The sequence below is a fragment of the Chrysemys picta genome, chromosome 12, assembly GCF_011386835.1.
Source record: "Chrysemys picta bellii isolate R12L10 chromosome 12, ASM1138683v2, whole genome shotgun sequence".
In the NCBI taxonomy this organism is placed as follows: domain Eukaryota; kingdom Metazoa; phylum Chordata; order Testudines; family Emydidae; genus Chrysemys; species Chrysemys picta.
In genome coordinates, this window is record NC_088802.1 from 20,827,684 (window position 1) to 20,846,268 (window position 18,585).

An 18,585-nucleotide genomic window follows, 5' to 3' on the forward strand; every position below is an offset into this window, starting at 1 on the left:
TGCGTGGAGGAAAGACTGAGAGAGAAATCGAATACCAAGAGGGAAATCGAAGATCCTAGAAACATCTAAGGCACCAAAGTTTAATGTCCACATTTCATTTTGCAACCAGGCCAAGAGACTTCAAACACAGCTGGAGAATAAGAGCCAAATGATAAAAGTCCCTTCTCAAACTTCCTGCCTCTAACTTCACAGGAATTTTTTCAGGCCCAGTGTTGTGAAATCCTGAGTGACGCTGGGGAAGAAGAAAGGCCCAATCAAAGAGATTGTTAAATCCAGTTAAGATTGTAGGTGATCTTCATTATTCTGTTCAGATCTGGGCTAGGTTATTCAAAGTGACCTAAAAAATTAGACACTGATCTGCCAATGGGAGTTGGGTGCTAAAGTTCCCTAGGCTGCTCTGAAAATCACAGCCTAAATCATGCCTAAATTCTTTATCACGGCTTTCCTGAAGGTCCCCTTCACCTCTTGGTTCCTCAGACTGTAGATGATGGTGTTGAGCATTGGGGTGATGACAGTGTACATAAGTGACAGAGTTGTATGGAAGGCTGGGGACTGCTCCGCTGATGGTGCCACGCATATGATAATGATAGTTCCATAATACAGACTCACCCACCAGCAGGTGAGAGGCGCAGGTGGAAAAGGCCTTTTGCCTCCTGGCAGAGGAGGCGATTCGCAGGATGGCTGAGATGATAAGAACATAAGACACAATGATGAAGAAGACTCTGGACTGCACTCTCAGCAAGTTTGCAGATGACACTAAACTGGGAGGCATGGTAGATATGCTGGAGGGTAGGGATCAGATACAGAGGGACCTAGACAAATTAGAGGATTGGGCCAAAAAAAAACCTGATGAGGTTCAACAAGGACAAGTGCAGAGTCCTGCACTTAGGATGGAAGAATCCTATGCACTGCTACAGACTAGGGACCGAATGGCTAGGTAGCAGTTCTGCAGAAAAGGACCTAGGGGTCACAGTGGACGAGAAGTTGGATATGAGTCAACAGGTCTAGGTTGGATATTAGGAAACACTATTTCACTAGGAGGGTGGTGAAGCACTGGAATGCATTACCTAGGGAGGTGGTGGAATCTCCTTCCTTGGAGGTTTTTAAGGCCCGGCTTGACAAAGCCCTGGCTGGGATGATTTAGTTGGGAATTGGTCCTGCTTTGAGCAGGGGGTTGAACTAGATGACCTCCTGAGGTCCCTTCCAACCCTGATATTCTATGATTCTATGATTCTAAGAAAGGGACCAGGCTTACCAGTGTTACCAGATTTGCCCATTACTTTGGGGTATGCTCATTTATTCGGGTTACTCTTCTGGGGGAGGGGATTCTGTAATTCTATCAATGTACTGCTCGTGTCACTTGTGTTTTCATATGAAGCTCTACTTCTCCCTTCTGCAAGTCCCCTCCCAATGGAGCTATCCTGCAGGACCTAGGTTCCCTAGGGCTGGGTTTCTCCAGCCCCAGAACTGGATGAACACTCACACATACATTAATAGAGCAAGTCTGAGTGGACTGGGTCAATCAGCAATGTCAAGCTGACCCCTTATATGTCTCTGGACTCACTGGGCTGGATGAAGCAGCACTTTCAAGCTGCCGCCCCTTATATGCCCCTGGGCTCCATGGATTGGGTCAAGCTGCGCTTTCAAGCTGTTACCCTTATGTGTCCCAGATTCAGCACATCTCTATCCCCACTCTCACATCACAATTGTACTGGCAGTAACCTACTTGATGAGCAAACCCCACAGTATTCTGGGGTGCAGGGATCTTTAGCTTAGATAAAAGAAGTGTTGCTGTAGAGTGAATGGGGGAAGCTAAAAACACAAAAGAGTAAAGTTCAGTGAGAGAGAGAGAAGCAACCAAGTTAACCATAAAAGTTATTTATTGAATAATAGTGATAACTACACAAGGAGGGCTAAATGAACATAACATACATTATTAAAGGTTAATACCTAAGGTAAAAAGGAAAACAGAGAGAGAGAGAGAGAAAAGAGGGGGGATCTCACCCACTCCATGAGGCTTGAACTGGTCGGGGTTCCCAGGTGATGGTGGTAGCGGAGGGTCCTGAGTGCTGGAGACAGGCAGAGCCCCCAGCACAATCAGTCAGGAAAAGATGGAGTACCAGTGGAACTGCTGCATAGTTTGGATCTAAGCATCAGAACCCCGACTGGAGGGTGAGTAGGGATTTTTGTAGAGAAAATATAATGGTTCAAGAGAGAACACTAGATTTGTTTATAGATAAGCTGATGACTCAAGGATTTTCTTTAGGCTAGACAATAGGAGCTGATCACTCTTGGCTATGGGTGGTGTTTTCTTCCAGGGAGCTCACAATGCAACTAGGTTGCTTCAGTATTTTGGATATCAATCAAGGATTTATTACTAGAATTGGTCTGATAACTGCTGAGCTGAGTGTGTGCAGACATAGGTTCATTAGCATCTGGAGCAGAGTTTCCCATGATGCAGTGGTTCCCTGCTTTTTCTGATCCCAGAGTTCAGTGTGGTTCTCTGTTCTCCATTCTGTATGTAAATTGAGATGTCTCCCTGTCCCATCTTTCATGCAGATGAGGCGAGGGGAGTTGTCTATGCTCTCCATTCTGTATGCTAATGGAGATGTCTTAATCTTGTCACCCTTGTCAGGAGACATCCTTGTGTCTCCCAACGCCCTTCACTGCTCTCTGCAAGTTTTTTCCTCTGATGGGTTTTGGTTTAAACAGAGGCTGGGGGGGAGGGCAGAGGTCTTTCATGAGTCAGGCTGGATACTGCACTCTGGTTCCCCAAGAACACATTGCTGACTGGTATCACCAGGGAGCAAGAGACCAGGACAATCATATCTTCCAGGGGGCTTTTTCTACAGGACAATTGGAGCAGCTCCTCCATGTCACAGAAGAAATTATTAATTTCATTGGGGCTGCAGAAGTTTAGCTGGGGCACCATTCCCACTACTAATGCATTGGCTGAGAAGCCAGTTATCCAGGAGGCAGATACCAACAGAAGGTGGACCCTGAAGTTCATCATAACCTATAGCTGAGTGGGTTGCATATGTCTAAGTAACGCTCATAAGCTATGACTGCACGAAGGAAGCACTCTATGCAAGCCAAAGCACCGAAGAAAAATAACTGTGTGATACAGTCCCTGAAGGAGATTGTCCTATTCTCTACCAGGAACCCAGCCAGAAACCTGGGGGCAATGACTGAGGTGTAGCAGGTCTCCAGGAAAGACAAGTTCCCCAGGAAGAAGTACATGGGGGTGTGAAGCTGCTGATCAGCCACAACTAGCACAACAATGAGAAGGCTCCCAGGCACGATCAGAACGTAGATCACTAGAAACAGCACAAAAAGCAGAATCTGAACTTTGTTCAGGTTCCCGAATCCCAGAAGGATGAACTTGGTGATGGATGTTTCATTTTTCCATTGCATGTGTGCCACGTATTCTCTGCAAGGAAAGAAAGGAAGGAAGAAAGAAAGATTAACCAAACCGGAAAGATCTTCTTTCCCCAAACCTATGACTATTTCCTTGTTATTCCATCCCTTTTAACTGTATTCAGTGTTTACTTTGGGACAGATTGTCGATAGTGTTTAAGGGCCTAAAGATTCAGTTATTCTTCCAGAGGGATTTTACAAAAGAACCTCACAACCTAAAGTTCATTGATTTCTATGGTTATTAAGTGGCTAGATGCTTTTGAAAATCCCACTAGACACCTAAATATCTTTCAAAATCCTACCCGTTTAAGTACATTAAATCCAACTCGGCATCTACCTGCATCTTTAGGCACAGAAATACCTTTGAAAATCTGTCCCTTAGTATATAATATTTTTTCACCTGACCTGATATAATATGGCAGTTGTTACAACAGCTACGAATACGTCCATTAACATGACCCCAGAGCTTCACAGAAGGGTACTTTTCAATTAACTCTGTAAATTGAAAAAAAAGACAATGGAGGCTTGTGTCAGCAAACCCCAGAGTAACCTACCTATATTTTTTTCAGCAGCATGCATAATACACATGGGTAAGATCTCATTCCACACCCCCTTAAAGCCCCCCTCCCTTTGCACAGCTGGATTCGCATAATAGGGCCTTAGAACAACTGGTCCAAAACACTTTTTTTCATGGAAATATGAAGGTTTTAAGCAAAACACTTGAAAAGAGAGACTTTGGACACAAATGGCAGTTGCAGTGCCCCGTGGGATATGTAGTTTGCTCCTGTCCCCATTTGTTACCCTAGAATTTAACATTCCTGCACGCTACTCCAGAACTTGACAGTACTGCAGATACATGGAATGGTGGGGAGAGTGTAGAGACAAGAAGTGAAGATTCCAGGGAAATATAAGGAATGTTTGGAAAATGACATTGGTTTTAGGTGTGCCTAATATGTAAGTTTTATTGTTGTTATGACTAGAAACACTTTGCTGATAAGGAGAATAATGAATTGTTATGGCTGTTGCTAGGGAAATTATTAGTCTATTAGAGACTGAATTATGTGCTTTGTACGGATAACATTTATAAAAATGTTAGTTAGAAAGTGTGCTTTGTAGCAGTCCAAGAAAGCTGTCTTTGGGCAAGGATTTGACAGCTAAATTCCCCAGCAGCTAGATGGAAGGCAGGGCCCCTGAAAGCCTGGCCGCTGATCCCTTGAAACCATTTCTTAACTTTAGGTAAATATAAATGTTTTGAAATGCTTTAAACCTACAGCAACAACGTGTGTGTGTGTGTGTGTGTGTGTGTGTGTGTGTGTGTGTGTGAGATCTAATAAAAAAGTAGTTTTAGGTAAAAGCACTTTTGCTTCTGCCAATTATTTATCAGATGGATGAGCTGTGCCCCCATTGATTTATACCTGCCACCGCCTGGAGAAAAGCAATCAAGTTACCACTGCTTTGGTTTCTGAAACCCCTGGGTAACACATTCTCCTCAATGAGCTGGGATCCCCCATCTGGACTACATCTCCCATAATGCAGCAGAAACAGGGACTTCATATTGCACAGCTTCCCTTTACTAATATGGCAGACCATGATGTATTATGGGAGGTGTAGTGCAGCAGGGGATCTCATCCACAGAGGAGAATGCAGACACAAGAAAGAAATTACAACTCCCAGGAGGCACTGCAACCCACATTTAAAATATTTTGATGAAAAAATAATAAATTTTCCATTGAAAACAGAAGATTTTGGAAATTGAAAAAAAAAATTACTTAAAACCCCAATATCCCAACGAAAAACAGTTGAAGGAAAATTTTCAGATTTTAGTATAAATGAGATTTTGGTCTATAGGACTAGATGCTTTAGCTCCAGTCCAATGGGTCAGAATACAACATATGAGTTTAACTGCAAGATATGAGCTTTTAGAAAAATGCCTGCATGGAAATATGAGTCTAGCACTGCCCTGCAGGATCCCAGACCTGGGCTCAGTTTAGCTTCAGAGGACGCAGGATCTATAGTCCCATTTCTTCATTCCGGGTGCTTTGCTCTCAGCCCCAAACAAAACGTACCCTCTGAACTGGCTGCAGAAGTGTCCCTGCTAACATAAGCTGTGATGCTGAGTCATGAGCAGCTGAGATAATAACTAGTGATCCGGGTTTTGCAGATGAGAGTATGTAGATACAGAGAACAAAAATCTGCTCTCTCTCAAACTCTCAGCCACCCTACTCAAGTAATCGGGCTTATAAGGAATGCAATTTAGAGCATATACAGTATGAGCATAATAAAATGTATGTAGAGCCATAGGAATAATGATACTGCTTTGTATACAACAATGTATACTGCTTTGGCCCCAAGGTGATGGTCTGGATGAGAAGCTCAGTCCATTGATCTTAACAAGGAGAAAGTTAAAAGGTGATTTGATCGTGGTTTATAAGTATCTACATGGGGAGGAAATTTCTGATCAAAGAGGATGTTGTGAGAGGCTACCGGTGTGGTGCTTCTGCTTTCTCCTGTTGATATCACTCGGCTGCGTGCTTGTGTTCCCTCTGTGTGCTGTCCCAGCTCTGCGCAGATAGCTGACACAGCAGACCCGACGAGAATCCCCAATAACCACAGAGTCTACTAAGATACAAAGGCACCTCGGCCAGGTTTATTGCGATCTTGGACACAATTGCAGTTCCCTGTAGGTTTCTGAGCCTCAATCAGGGCATACTACGAGAAAAGTGCCTCTTGGCAAGGACCCGGCTCAGTGGCGGGACTTTCCACTGCCCCCGTGGCCGGACAAAGACACCACCCCAGGGACACATTCTTATACACAGGTACAAACAAGTTACACATCACTCCTGACGTATTGAGGTGCAACCCCTCTACGCAGCAAGGTACAACCCCTCTACGTAATAAGGTGCCGCCTCTCACCTTGTACCTGTTGGTTCGATCAAAACAACTCTATCCATCATTTTACCCTTTTGCCCCTGTCATTGGGATGGGTCGGCCTGTTCCATGTTATCTGTGGAATGTTCCGGTATAGTGTGTCTTGGTACCATGTTTATACTGTAACTATGCAACATCAGCCCTTTCCTCGCCAACTTCTGTGAGCAGGGCCTGCCTCTTGCTCACAGCTTAACTTTGCTTCATATTAGCAAAGTATTGACCATTACTTTAGTTTGGTTCAGGCCTCATACTGGGCCTTCATTAGGCCTTTACTTACTACATTGCCTTCACTTACTACATTCCCCCACTTTTTGTCTTTTTAAGGGGAGGATGTTTACTCATCGTCCCGGAAAAGCATAATGCATGGACTAAAGATAACCCAGTGGGCTAAACACTGTTAGGTGGTTACTTTATTTTACTATCCATACACTTATGCCCCATCCGTCTGTTTAGTCTGCACATTCCCTCGTACGACTGGCAGACAGATTTTATTATCCAATTATTTTTTAGTCCCTTATGGTGGGCCTAGGAATGTTAGGCCCGGGACCATGACTGAGGAATGTAGTATTATGATTGAGCCTTAGAGGCACTCCCAAATAATTAATATATATCAATTATATGGATATGGCTTATATATTTGGAGTGTGTATGGGCATATATGTATAGTATGTATGTGTACATATGACACCACCTTATATCCAAGCATAACTATGTTTTTCTAGTTTGGTGTTGTACTTTGGTCTTTTTACTTTGGTAACACTGATAGAAACACACTCATATTAGGGCAATTCCAGTTATCACCTTTCTCATCATTAGTAGTAGGCTGATTGTTTTTAAAATACTGGATAGGGATTGTGATGGTGTGTCCCACAGTGCTATGTATATGAGAAGAAAAACAGAAATTTGGAGTAGTGACACTATCACTGAGGCCTTTATATATAAATATATTGTAATTAGTTACTACTCAGTATTGTCCATTCATGTTATAGGTTACCCTTATGGCTAGTTGTCACCCTCTGGTTAGCTTCACTGCGCAGGAAATAGAAGTGGCTAGCTTCTCTGTTCCATTGGTTGCACGGCTCTGCGATACACCAGTAGTTGACATAGATCCAGTTGTTTCTTATGGATGCTGTCTTCTAGATAACCTACTGAATGGACAGTAACCAATTTATTAAATAGTGCTGTGTCTGGATGTAGTATTGGTACCTAGACACTGAACAAGATTGTTTTGAATAACATGTGCCTCAGTTAGGATGCAGTGTCACTGATCCAAATTATGACTGGTACTAACAGGCAATTTGTTTACCTAATTTGTAGTTACTATGTAACTTTTTGTTTGTTTACTACTTTGTTTTTTCTTTGCCTTCACGTTGTTTGCTGCCATTTGTTTGTTGATTTTTACCTGTGTGTTAGTTAAACAGTTTAGCAAGGTTATGCATATTGTAAATGTTGTACAGCAATAATACAATTCAGCAATAAGACAACAGTACAATGATAATACAGTAGTACAGCAATAATACAGTTGTTTTTACATAGTAACCAAGTTGAAATTAAATGATGGCTTATCCTGGTCCAACTAGTGGTTTTTAGCTGATTGTTAACTTAATTGTCCATATATGGTAGATAGAAGTGTATTTGACCAGTCTCTTATTTATAAAGCACTTCATTTTTCTGTTCTTGATGCTTGGCAGTTTCTTCACTGTATACTGATATCATCTGGTGTCTTCAGGGTGTGATATTTTTTGGTGTCTTTGGTCTGTGGGATGCAACTTAAACAGCTAGTTAGTTAACATAATAAAGGATTTTTGTTTGTTTCTTTCTTTTTTGTTTTTGTTTTCAGTAACTTAAACTTAATACACAGTTTAACTTAGTTTGTTTACAATGTAATAGGGACCAAGTCTTTTATAACACAAGCTATACTTTTGCAATTGTTGTATAGACATTCATTTTCATTTGAAGTACATTACTAATATTTTTATACAAAATGTAATGCTTAACGGCTAAAATAAATGCTCACAATCTTCCATGAGAAGGTGTATTGCTTTCACTTGCTGAACAATTTGTTTCAGCAAAGGAGTTAACAGAATTTTTACTAAGCTTTTTAGAGTTAATTTGCTTGTGATACCAATTTCACTTTTGTTAACTGTTTAGAAGCACAACTTTAACAACCACTGCTTCCCATTAACATAACATAACAAAAGAAAAGCATAAAAAATTAAACTAATTATAAAATTAAACCAAAATAAATTTTAAATACAGTACTTTGAGGGTATTTGAAGGTATACTTTCATGATGCTTTGCTATGTTTGGGAGCCAAAGGTGGAAACCTGTTGAAAACATGGAAACCTGTTGAAATTGTTTGGTTAGATTTATGCATAAATTGTTATTTTAAAACATTTTGGTTATGACATTCTTATAACTATATTTAAAAGTGCAAACAAGTTTATAAAAAGCCCAAAAAAGAAATTAACATTTTGTTAATGTTACTTTTACCTTAGTGTTGAGGTTTCCCCTTACATTTTTTCTTTGAATAACAAAATAAAAAAAAAAATCTTAAAAAACAAAACAAAACTGTGATTGATAAGCGAATATTTTTTGTTTGCAATTGCATTATTTGTTGAGGCAGAAATATATGGAAATATATGTACATATATTTATAACTGAAACCTTTTTGAACTTTGCACAAAAAATTGGTGCTAATAATGATTATACCCCAACCATGATCTTAAAATAGTGTGGTACCACAGATATATAAATTTTTAAAAGGGTATAAAATTGACTTTTGTTGCAACAAAATAAAAATAATAGTCACGTGACACACAACATACAGCACAAAACAACACACATGACATACAGGACAAACTTACAATTAACAACAAATGGCGCCAGAATTCTATTTATAACTATACAAAATAAGGCAAACAAAAATAAAAAATAAAAAGGGTTATATTTGAATAAACAAATTATTACTTTATTTAAAACTTGTTACATAAATTGTTAAAAATATATTAATATTTGCTAAATGTATTGTATTAATTTGGAAACAAGGAATTTTGCATTACTTTCTATTTAACATTATTTTAAAACTCTGCTACATGGAAATAAAAAAGCCCATGTTTGAAATATTAGTGAGTGGTTAGGATTAGAAGCAGAGTGTGCATTTCTGTTGCTTGGCAACCATATCTTCAAGAAAGTTAGGAATAATTTCAGCTGTTGCATTCCTGAAGGGTTAAAATACTTAATTTACTGGAATTTATTTAAAGTAAAGTTTTTACCTTGTTTTCTTTTTGTTTCTTGTTTTATTCTGTTTTCAATTGCTGTATATTTTGGAGGTTTCTGTAAAAACTGTAACTTTTAACTTTTTAAAACAAAAAGAGAGCAGAATTGAGGAGAGGTGGGGGAGAGAGGGGGGGGTGAAGAGCAACCTAGGAAGGTAGTGAGACCTGAGCCAAGAGAGATTAACTTTATCAAGATATTTGAAAGTACAGGCAGCAGCAGCAAATTTAACAAACTAAGAAAGCATATAAAGGACAAAACTTAACCGGTATGTAAAAATATTTGAGAAAGACAATTCTATTTTCAGATATGAGTGCGGAGTGTGGTTCCGTGGGTCAAAACAGTTGGGAACCTGCACAGTTAGGAACCGTGCCCCTGTTTTTTATCCTGGCTTTGAGAGGAGAATGGGGGTAGTTACTTGCTCTAGTAAAACTTGAATTTGTTCCCCCAATGTCTGTTGCTTTTGTGTGCATGCCAGATGGATGGCGGGAGTGCCCTTTTTTGCTGCAGTTAACTGGTTTTGGGCAACTCCATGTGTTAATGCATTAATTCTAGGTGTTAACCCACTTAATTTTGGTTTTTTACTTTGAAATGCTTTTTTATTCACTCCCCTGCGATCGAGTCGCAGCTCCTGTCTCCTAATGTGCTCTGTGAACTGTTCCATATTTTCCTTCATCTGATTTACCAATTCTGTGAAAGTATTATGTGCTGCTCTTTCCCTCTGTGCACTTACTTGTCCCGTTCTGACAGGCACCAGTCTAGGTCTCAGTTTAAGTTTAACTGGAACCTGGCTTTTATCATAAGGTAGTGGTTGCAATGCAGTGGACCCCGTTTCATCTTTTAATTTTACTAGGACCACGTTTTTCCACTTCTGTCCCCATTCTTCAGGCACAGGGTAGCTACCTGAAGTCTGCTGTTTACCACCAATATTTATAACAGGGGACGGCACTTTTTGCTTCTGCAGGTTTTCTACAGCTGTTTCCAATTTTTTATTTTCCTGCTTCACTTGCTCGAGCATATCATGAGTTTGGCCCGCCTGTTGCTGTGCTAACAGAGCTTGGGCTTTCCAGTGCTCAACTGCCCGGGTTACCTCTTCTACTCCTCCTGTTTTTTCTGTGACTTGTTTGGCCAGCATTCCAACATGCTGTCTGAGCCGTCTCACTACCAGAGACATGAGTTGCAAAATTCTTGCTTTTTTACTCTTATTACTGTTTCTCAGAGCCTCGGTTTCTACCATCGCTCTACATAAGCCAGTCCATGTTTCCCCACTCTCTTTTTTAAATTCATATGGACCCCCCTTACTGGCAATCCAGCGGGTCCAACAATTATCAAACTCCGTGGGGATCATAAGGGAGGGGATAAGGGGGTTCCCTAGCTCGAGGTTTACTGCCATGTTAGATCGCGATTCCTACCACGGCAGTTTTGCTTACTCACCAGATCAGCGGTCGGGGTCACCAGTGTTGTGAGAGGCTACCGGTGTGGTGCTTCTGCTTTCTCCTGTTGATATCACTCGGCTGCGTGCTTGTGTTCCCTCTGTGTGCTGTCCCAGCTCTGCGCAGATAGCTGACACAGCAGACCCGACGAGAATCCCCAATAACCACAGAGTCTACTAAGATACAAAGGCACCTCGGCCAGGTTTATTGCGATCTTGGACACAATTGCAGTTCCCTGTAGGTTTCTGAGCCTCAATCAGGGCATACTACGAGAAAAGTGCCTCTTGGCAAGGACCCGGCTCAGTGGCGGGACTTTCCACTGCCCCCGTGGCCGGACAAAGACACCACCCCAGGGACACATTCTTATACACAGGTACAAACAAGTTACACATCACTCCTGACGTATTGAGGTGCAACCCCTCTACGCAGCAAGGTACAACCCCTCTACGTAATAAGGTGCCGCCTCTCACCTTGTACCTGTTGGTTCGATCAAAACAACTCTATCCATCATTTTACCCTTTTGCCCCTGTCATTGGGATGGGTCGGCCTGTTCCATGTTATCTGTGGAATGTTCCGGTATAGTGTGTCTTGGTACCATGTTTATACTGTAACTATGCAACATCAGCCCTTTCCTCGCCAACTTCTGTGAGCAGGGCCTGCCTCTTGCTCACAGCTTAACTTTGCTTCATATTAGCAAAGTCTTGACCATTACTTTAGTTTGGTTCAGGCCTCATACTGGGCCTTCATTAGGCCTTTACTTACTACATTGCCTTCACTTACTACAGAGGACTTTTTAGTCTGGCAGAAAAAGGAAGAAAATGATCCAGTGGCTGGAAACTCAGGATAGAAATGAGTTACATTTTTAAAAAAATATAGCCAATAGGGTGGTTTAGGTTAAGAAATAAGTAAACGTTAGATTTGGGGTCTAAGGCCTGGTCTACACTAGGCGTTTATGTCGAAGTTAGCGCCGTTAAATCGAATTAACCCTGCACCCGTCCACACTGCGATGCTATTTAGTTCGACATAGAGGTCTCTTTAATTCGACTTCTGTACTCCTCCCCGACGAGGGGAGTAGCGCTAAATTCGACATGGCCATGTCGAATTAGGCTAGGTGTGGATGGAAATCGACGCTAATAGCTCCGGGAGCTATCCCACAGTGCACCACTCTGTTGACGCTCTGGACAGCAGTGCGAGCTCGGATGCTCTGACCAGCCACACAGGAAAAGCCCCGGGAAAATTTGAATTTGAATTCCTTTTCCTGTCTGGCCAGTTTGAATCTCATTTCCTGTCTGGACATCGTGGCGAGCACAGCAGCACTGGCAACGATGCAGAGCTCTCCAGCAGTGATGGCCGTGCAGTCTGGGAATAGAAAGAGAGCCCCAGCATGGACTGATCGTGAAGTCTTGGATCTCATCGCTGTGTGGGGCGATGAGTCCGTGCTTTCCGAGCTGCGATCCAAAAGAAGGAATGCAAAGATCTACGAGAAGATCTCTAAAGACATGGCAGAGAGAGGATACAGCCGGGATGCAACGCAGTGCCGCGTGAAAATCAAGGAGCTGAGACAAGGCTACCAGAAGACCAAAGAGGCAAACGGACGCTCCGGATCCCATCCCCAGACATCCCGTTTCTACGAGGCACTGCATTCCATCCTCGGTGCTGCCGCCACCACTACCCCACCAGTGACCGTGGACTCTGAGGATGGGATACTGTCCACGGCCGGTTCCTCAGACATGTTAGGGGACGGGGAAGATGAGGAAGGAGATGAGGAGGGCGAGGCAGTTGGCAGCTCTCACAACGCTGATTTCCCCGACAGCCAGGATCTCTTCATCACCCTTACAGAGATCCCCTACGAAGCGTCCCCAGCCATTACCCCGGACACAGAATCTGGTGAAGGATCAGCCAGTAAGTGTTGTAAACATCTAAACATTTATTTTTAACAAAACAGGAATATTAACAATTAAAAGAATGGGTTGTTCATGATTAGTGTGCCCTAGGCGCTTAACGGTTTAGTAAGGGGCAGTGCAAGTTTTGAAAAGAAATCTAGCAATGTCCGGTTTTCAGTGATTGTCCTGCACAAGCCGCTCTACTGTGTATTCCCTGCTACTGCAGCTACAGTAAAATGCGGTCTATATGTGCGGGGATAGAGCAGTAATCCTCCTGGGACATCTCGATGAAGCTCTCCTGGAGGTAACTTGAAAGCCGTTGCATGAGGTTCTTGGGGAGAGCGGCCTTATTGGGTCCTCCGAAGTACGACACGTTGCCGCGCCACGAGATTATCAGGTACTCGGGGATCATTGCTCTGCACAGCAGGGCGGCATACGGCCCTGGTCTTTGGAGGCTTTCCCGGAGCATTCTCTCTTTGTCGCTCTCGGAGATCCTCATCAGGGTGATGTCGGCCATGGTGACCTGCTTTTAATTAGGTAGGGGAATGTTAGTGTTGGGACTGCTTTCCCGTTCCTTTACAGAACTGTCACCGCTGGTTTGCAGCCACGCGGTGGAGGCGGGAGAGGGGCAGCCGAAAGGGATCATTCCCGGGGACAGCCGCGAGGGGGTGGGACAGGGGCAGAGTTCCCGCTTGCCGGATTGCTGGCAGCAGGGACTGACATTGATTTAAATGTGAAATGAGGCCAGTGGTAATATAAAAGTTTTAAACTGCCACAAGTGTACGGCTTACCATGTCTGCCTGCAACAGAAATTCCGTTGTGCTGCCTCGCTTCTCAAATGTGCTGTTCAAGACCCCAGGCACTGAATGCGAAGGCCGAGAATTCGACCTTGTGCTGAGTGCGCATGTGAAAGGTGCTGTGCATGGTCTTGTTCACAGAGAAAGACTATGTTCTTTGTTCACAACTACATTTATCTTTCAGAGGAATTCACTCCCTTTTTCCCATTTCCACAGCCCCGTCTGCGACTGTCTCACAACCTAGCCTGGAATCACACTCCCAGAGGCTAGCGCGGATTAGGCGTAGGAAGAAGAGGACACGGGAGGACATGTTCTCTGAGCTTATGGCCTCTTCCCAAGCCCAGGCAGCACAGCAGACCCAGTGGCGGGAGAACTTGACCCGAATGCACCAAGCCAACATGGATCGGGAGGAGAGGTGGCGGCAGGAAGACCAGCAGGCGACTCAAACGCTGCTTGGACTACTGAGGGAGCAAACGGACACGCTCCGGCGCCTTGTGGATGTTCTGCAGGAACGGAGGCAGGAGGACAGAGCCCCGCTGCAGTCCATCTCTAACCGCCCTCCCCCGCCACCAAGTCCCATACCCACCTCACCCAAAGTGCAAAGAAGGAGAGGCGGCAGAGTCCCTGCTAACTCTCACTCCACCCCTGCAGAGAGCTCTAGTAGCAGAAGGCTCTCATTTCCCAAAATTTGAAAAGTTCTTTCCTTCCCGCCTGACACAAGCCCACGTCCAAGTTTCACCTCCCAATGCCATGTGTAGTTGATAATAAAAAATTCGTTTCTGTTAACTACTGTTTCAATCATGTTCTTTTGGAGGAGGAGGGGAAAGGGGGTTGGAAATTGGACAGGACAGTCTCCTTTGGCAGGGTACATAGTCGGGGGCAGGCACAGCAGCAGGGCACATACACAGTGCAGTGATGCAGTGACTAGTTGCCCCGGTTAGTCTGGGAGGTTGTTTTGATGTAATGTTGGGGGGGGTGGGTTGCTCTGTGACTTTGTGGCGGGGGAGGGCAGTTACAGATCTTAAGCGCCGGTCCTTAGACAGGATCACAGAGCCACACAGCATGGGATCTGTAACCGTCCTCCCCCTGCCACAAAGTCAAATAGACCTCCCATACACACAGTCCCGATCAGGAGGGGTGACAGGCTCCGTTGAAACAAGCATCCCACCGCAGCGGAGCCTGTCAATCCTTGAGTTTAGAAGCTGCATTCGCATCACAACACTAGACCCGCCCCGCACCACAGTCTGCGTCCCAGTTTTAAAAAATTCCCGCTAAAACAGTATTAAAGAAAACGGTGTGCTTTAACAAAGTAGAACTATTTTTATTTCGACACGTGTGTTGGAGGGGGGGTGAAGGGGGTATGTAACTGGATAGGATAGTCAACATTACCTGGGTAAAGAAACGGGGGCAGGTTTAGCTTCTCAGTACACAAACTATAAAATCACAGGTTACCCTGCTCACTCAGGAACTTTGCTTTCAAAGCCTCCCGGATGCACAGCGCTTCCCGCTGGTCTCTTCTAATCGCCCGGCTGTCTGGCTGTGAGTAATCACCAGCCAGGCTATTTTCCTCAACCTCCCACCCCGCCATAAAGGTCTCCCCCTTGCTCTCACAGAGATTGTGGAGCACACAGCAAGCTGCTATAACAATGGGGATATTGTTTTCGCTGAGATCACAGCGAGTCAGTAAGCTTCTCCATCTCCCCTTGAGACGGCCAAAAGCACACTCCACCACCATTCTGCACTTGCTCAGCCGGTAGTTGAAGAGTTCTTTTTCAGTGTCCAGGGCGCCAGTATAGGGCTTCATGAGCCAGGGCATTAGCGGGTAGGCTGGGTCCCCGAGGATGACTATAGGCATCTCCACATCCCCAACAGTTATTTTGTGGTCCGGGAAGTAAATACCTTGTTGCAGCCGTCTAAACAGACCAGAGTTCCTGAAAACACGAGCGTCATGAACCTTGCCCGGCCATCCCACGTAGATGTTGGTAAAACGTCCCCTGTGGTCCACCAGTGCTTGCAGCACCATGGAAAAGTATCCCTTTCGGTTAATGTACTGGGTGGCCTGGTGGTCCGGTGCCAGGATAGGGATGTGAGTTCCATCTATGGCCCCACCGCAGTTTGGGAATCCCATCGCTGCGAAGCCATCTATGATCGCCTCCACGTTTCCCAGGGTCACTACCTTTGGCAGCAGTACATCAACGATTGCCTTCGCTACTTGCATCACAACAACCCCCACGGTAGATTTGCCCACCCCAAACTGGTTCGCGACTGACCGGTAGCTGTCTGGCGTTGCAAGCTTCCACAGGGCTATGGCCACTCGCTTCTGTACACTCAGTGCAGCTCGCAACCGGGTGTCACTGCGCTTCAGGGCAGGGGACAGCAACTCACAAAGTTCCAGGAAAGTTCCCTTCCGCATGCGAAAGTTTCGCAGCCACTGGGATTCATCCCAGACCTGCAGCACTATGCGGTCCCACCACTCAGTGCTTGTCTCCCGTGCCCAGAATCGCCGTTCCACGGCATCAACATGACCCATTGCCACTGTGATGTCCTCGGCGCTGGGTCGCCTGCTTTCTGACAGGTCTGTGCTACTCTCAGACTTCAGGACATCACCGCGGTGCCGTAGCCTCCTTGCCTGACTTTTCTGCATCTGCCTCAGGGAAACCTTTATGATAAGCTGCGAGACGTTGAGAGCGGCCACAACTGCAGCGATGGTCGCAGCGGGCTCCATGCTCGGAGTACAGTGGCGTCCGCGCTGTCAATGACTGGAAAAGCGCGCGAACTGTTTTCCCGCCGGCGCTTTCAGGGAGGGAGGGCGGGAGTGATGGACGGATGACGACAGTTTCCCAAAAGCACCCTCGACTCATTTTGTTACCCAGAAGGCATTGCCGGCTACACCCAGAATTCCAATGGGCAGAGGGGACTGCGGGAACTGTGGGATAGCTGACCACAGTGCACCGCTTCGAATGTCGACGCTATCACCGTTAGTGTGGACGCACAAAGTCGAATTACTGTCCTTAGTGTGGACACACACGTTCGACTTTGCAATATCGATTACAAAAATTCGATGCAAGTAAAATCGAACTACTCTCGTAGTGTAGACAAGGCCTAAGTCAGCCCAAGTGTAGAGGAGGATGAGAAATTGAAGTTGCTAGTGTGAGAAAGTCAGAGATAAGTTGGAGACAAAGTGCTATGGGAAAGTAAGAGTCGGCAAGGACAGGGCACAGGACTATGTCACTGTTATGTTTGGATTATAACTGGTTTAAGCAAGGCTTTAATCAGTGTTTTTAAGAATTGTTGAGAATGTTTTATTAAAATGCTACCTATCTTGATAGTATGGGAAGGACATTGGTGGCGATGTGTAATGTAAAGAGCAAATAAGAAGGTGGTGGATATATAATTATGGTAAAGGACAGTTTAATGTTAATTAGTATTATAATGGAATATAAAAGCAGTAGCCTTGCTAAACTGTAGAGATCTGCAATTAACATCTAAAGGGTACCATCACTCTGTTCTCAGTGGATTGATCTCCCATTGATATAACATTCCATCTTTGAGTGTATGTGTAACTGTAGGATTGTGTAAGTGATACTTGCACACCTGTTTGCTTAACTAATCAATTTTCTTTTTAATAAAGTTTGGTTGTATTATTCAAAGTGTTTCCTCGGTGTCCTGTAGTAAATCAATTTTCTGTAACTGACCTAGAGGTTTGAACCTGAAAACTAAGTATGGTTTTACTGCACCCTTATCTTTAACTACTTAATATCATTAGGGAACATTTCAACATAAAGACTACAACAGTGAGTGTAATTAACCATCGGAACAACCTATTAAGAGATGTAGTGGATAATCCATCATTTGGAGTCTTTAAATCAAGTCTGGCTGTTTCTTCCTAAAAGATCAGCTATCGCTCAACCACAAGATATGGGCTTGATATAAGAATCATTGGGTTAAATTCTCTGGCCTGTGTTATGCAGGAGCTCAGACTAAATGATGATAATGGTCCCTTCTAGCTTTGAAATCTATGAAACTGTGACCTAATATGTCTCTTATATCCCTAACATCAATTACGCTATTTGAGTTTACCGAGATTCAGTATGATCCAGGGGGATTGATCAGTTCTCTGAAATTCTGGTGGGGCAGGGATTTATTCCTGGTTTTACCACTGACCAGCTTCATGGTCTTGAGGATGTCACTTCCCATGTTCTGTCTCAGTTTCCTGAATTCTAAAATTGAAGCTTTTACTTTATGACTATGGCACCAACAAAGATATATTAAGATAATCCCAGCAAGATGTGGTCTTGCATCAGTTGAGAACAAGATGGCTGCAATGGCAGGTGTCACTGTGCCTCAGTGGGTCACATCTGAGAATACCAGATTCAGGACAAACAACTGAGAAATAGGGCAGACTCATCCCAAACTGATGATTATTCTATCATTAGATTATATCAAGACAGTAATAAAAGTAAACTTCTGTCTCACCACACTGGTTAACAAGAAGTCAAAGATGCAGTCTCCTTAGGAATTCAAGCCCTAGTTTCACCAACCAGTCACTAGACTTTATAATGAGTGGTTACTGAAAATCAATTTAATCAAACAAAGGGTTCTTCTAATCCCAAGAGATCTGCCACATAGCCAGGTCAATATATAACTCAGATCTTACCTAATAGTCACACTGCTGCCAATCTTTTAGTAACTAACATCTTAAGGTTTATTAGTAAAAGAAAAGAAGAGAATTAAAATGGTTCATAGATCACATAGATACAATAATTGAAGTGTCCTTATATCAGGTTTGTAGCAGTGATATTATAGACTGCTGGCTTGTAAAATCTCTCTGGTAATGTCCAAAGGATTGGA

General features: G+C 43.8%; 1 protein-coding gene, 1 long non-coding RNA gene and 1 pseudogene across 2 annotated transcripts; 1 reads left to right on the forward strand and 2 right to left on the reverse strand.

The window, feature by feature from the left end:
• Positions 1 to 411: 411 nt before the first annotated feature.
• On the reverse strand, positions 412 to 5,007 carry LOC135974536 (olfactory receptor 11A1-like; annotated as a pseudogene).
• Positions 5,008 to 6,037: 1,030 nt separating this feature from the next.
• LOC135974735 (uncharacterized) lies at positions 6,038 to 11,838 on the reverse strand. Its single transcript, XR_010591841.1, has 2 exons — positions 11,056 to 11,838; positions 6,038 to 9,681 (listed from the first exon to the last, which is right to left on the reverse strand). It is a non-coding gene; the product is annotated as an uncharacterized LOC135974735 (long non-coding RNA).
• Positions 11,839 to 11,979: 141 nt separating this feature from the next.
• On the forward strand, positions 11,980 to 14,520 carry LOC135974736 (uncharacterized). The gene is made up of 2 exons (XM_065563250.1): positions 11,980 to 12,956; positions 13,951 to 14,520. The coding sequence occupies exons 1-2, from the start codon at positions 12,380 to 12,382 to the stop codon at positions 14,424 to 14,426; spliced, it is 1,053 nt and encodes a 350-aa protein (XP_065419322.1). The 5' UTR covers positions 11,980 to 12,379; the 3' UTR covers positions 14,427 to 14,520.
• Positions 14,521 to 18,585: the final 4,065 nt, after the last annotated feature.

What these genes read in the sequence shown, in the direction of transcription:
- LOC135974736 (XM_065563250.1), top strand. Translation starts at nt 12,380, where the DNA reads ATGCAGAGCTCTCCAGCAGTGATGGCCGTGCAGTCTGGGAATAGAAAG. An exon ending in ATCTGGTGAAGGATCAGCCA is followed by an intron (nt 12,957 to 13,950) that starts GTAAGTGTTGTA and finishes CCATTTCCACAG; the next exon opens with CCCCGTCTGCGACTGTCTCA.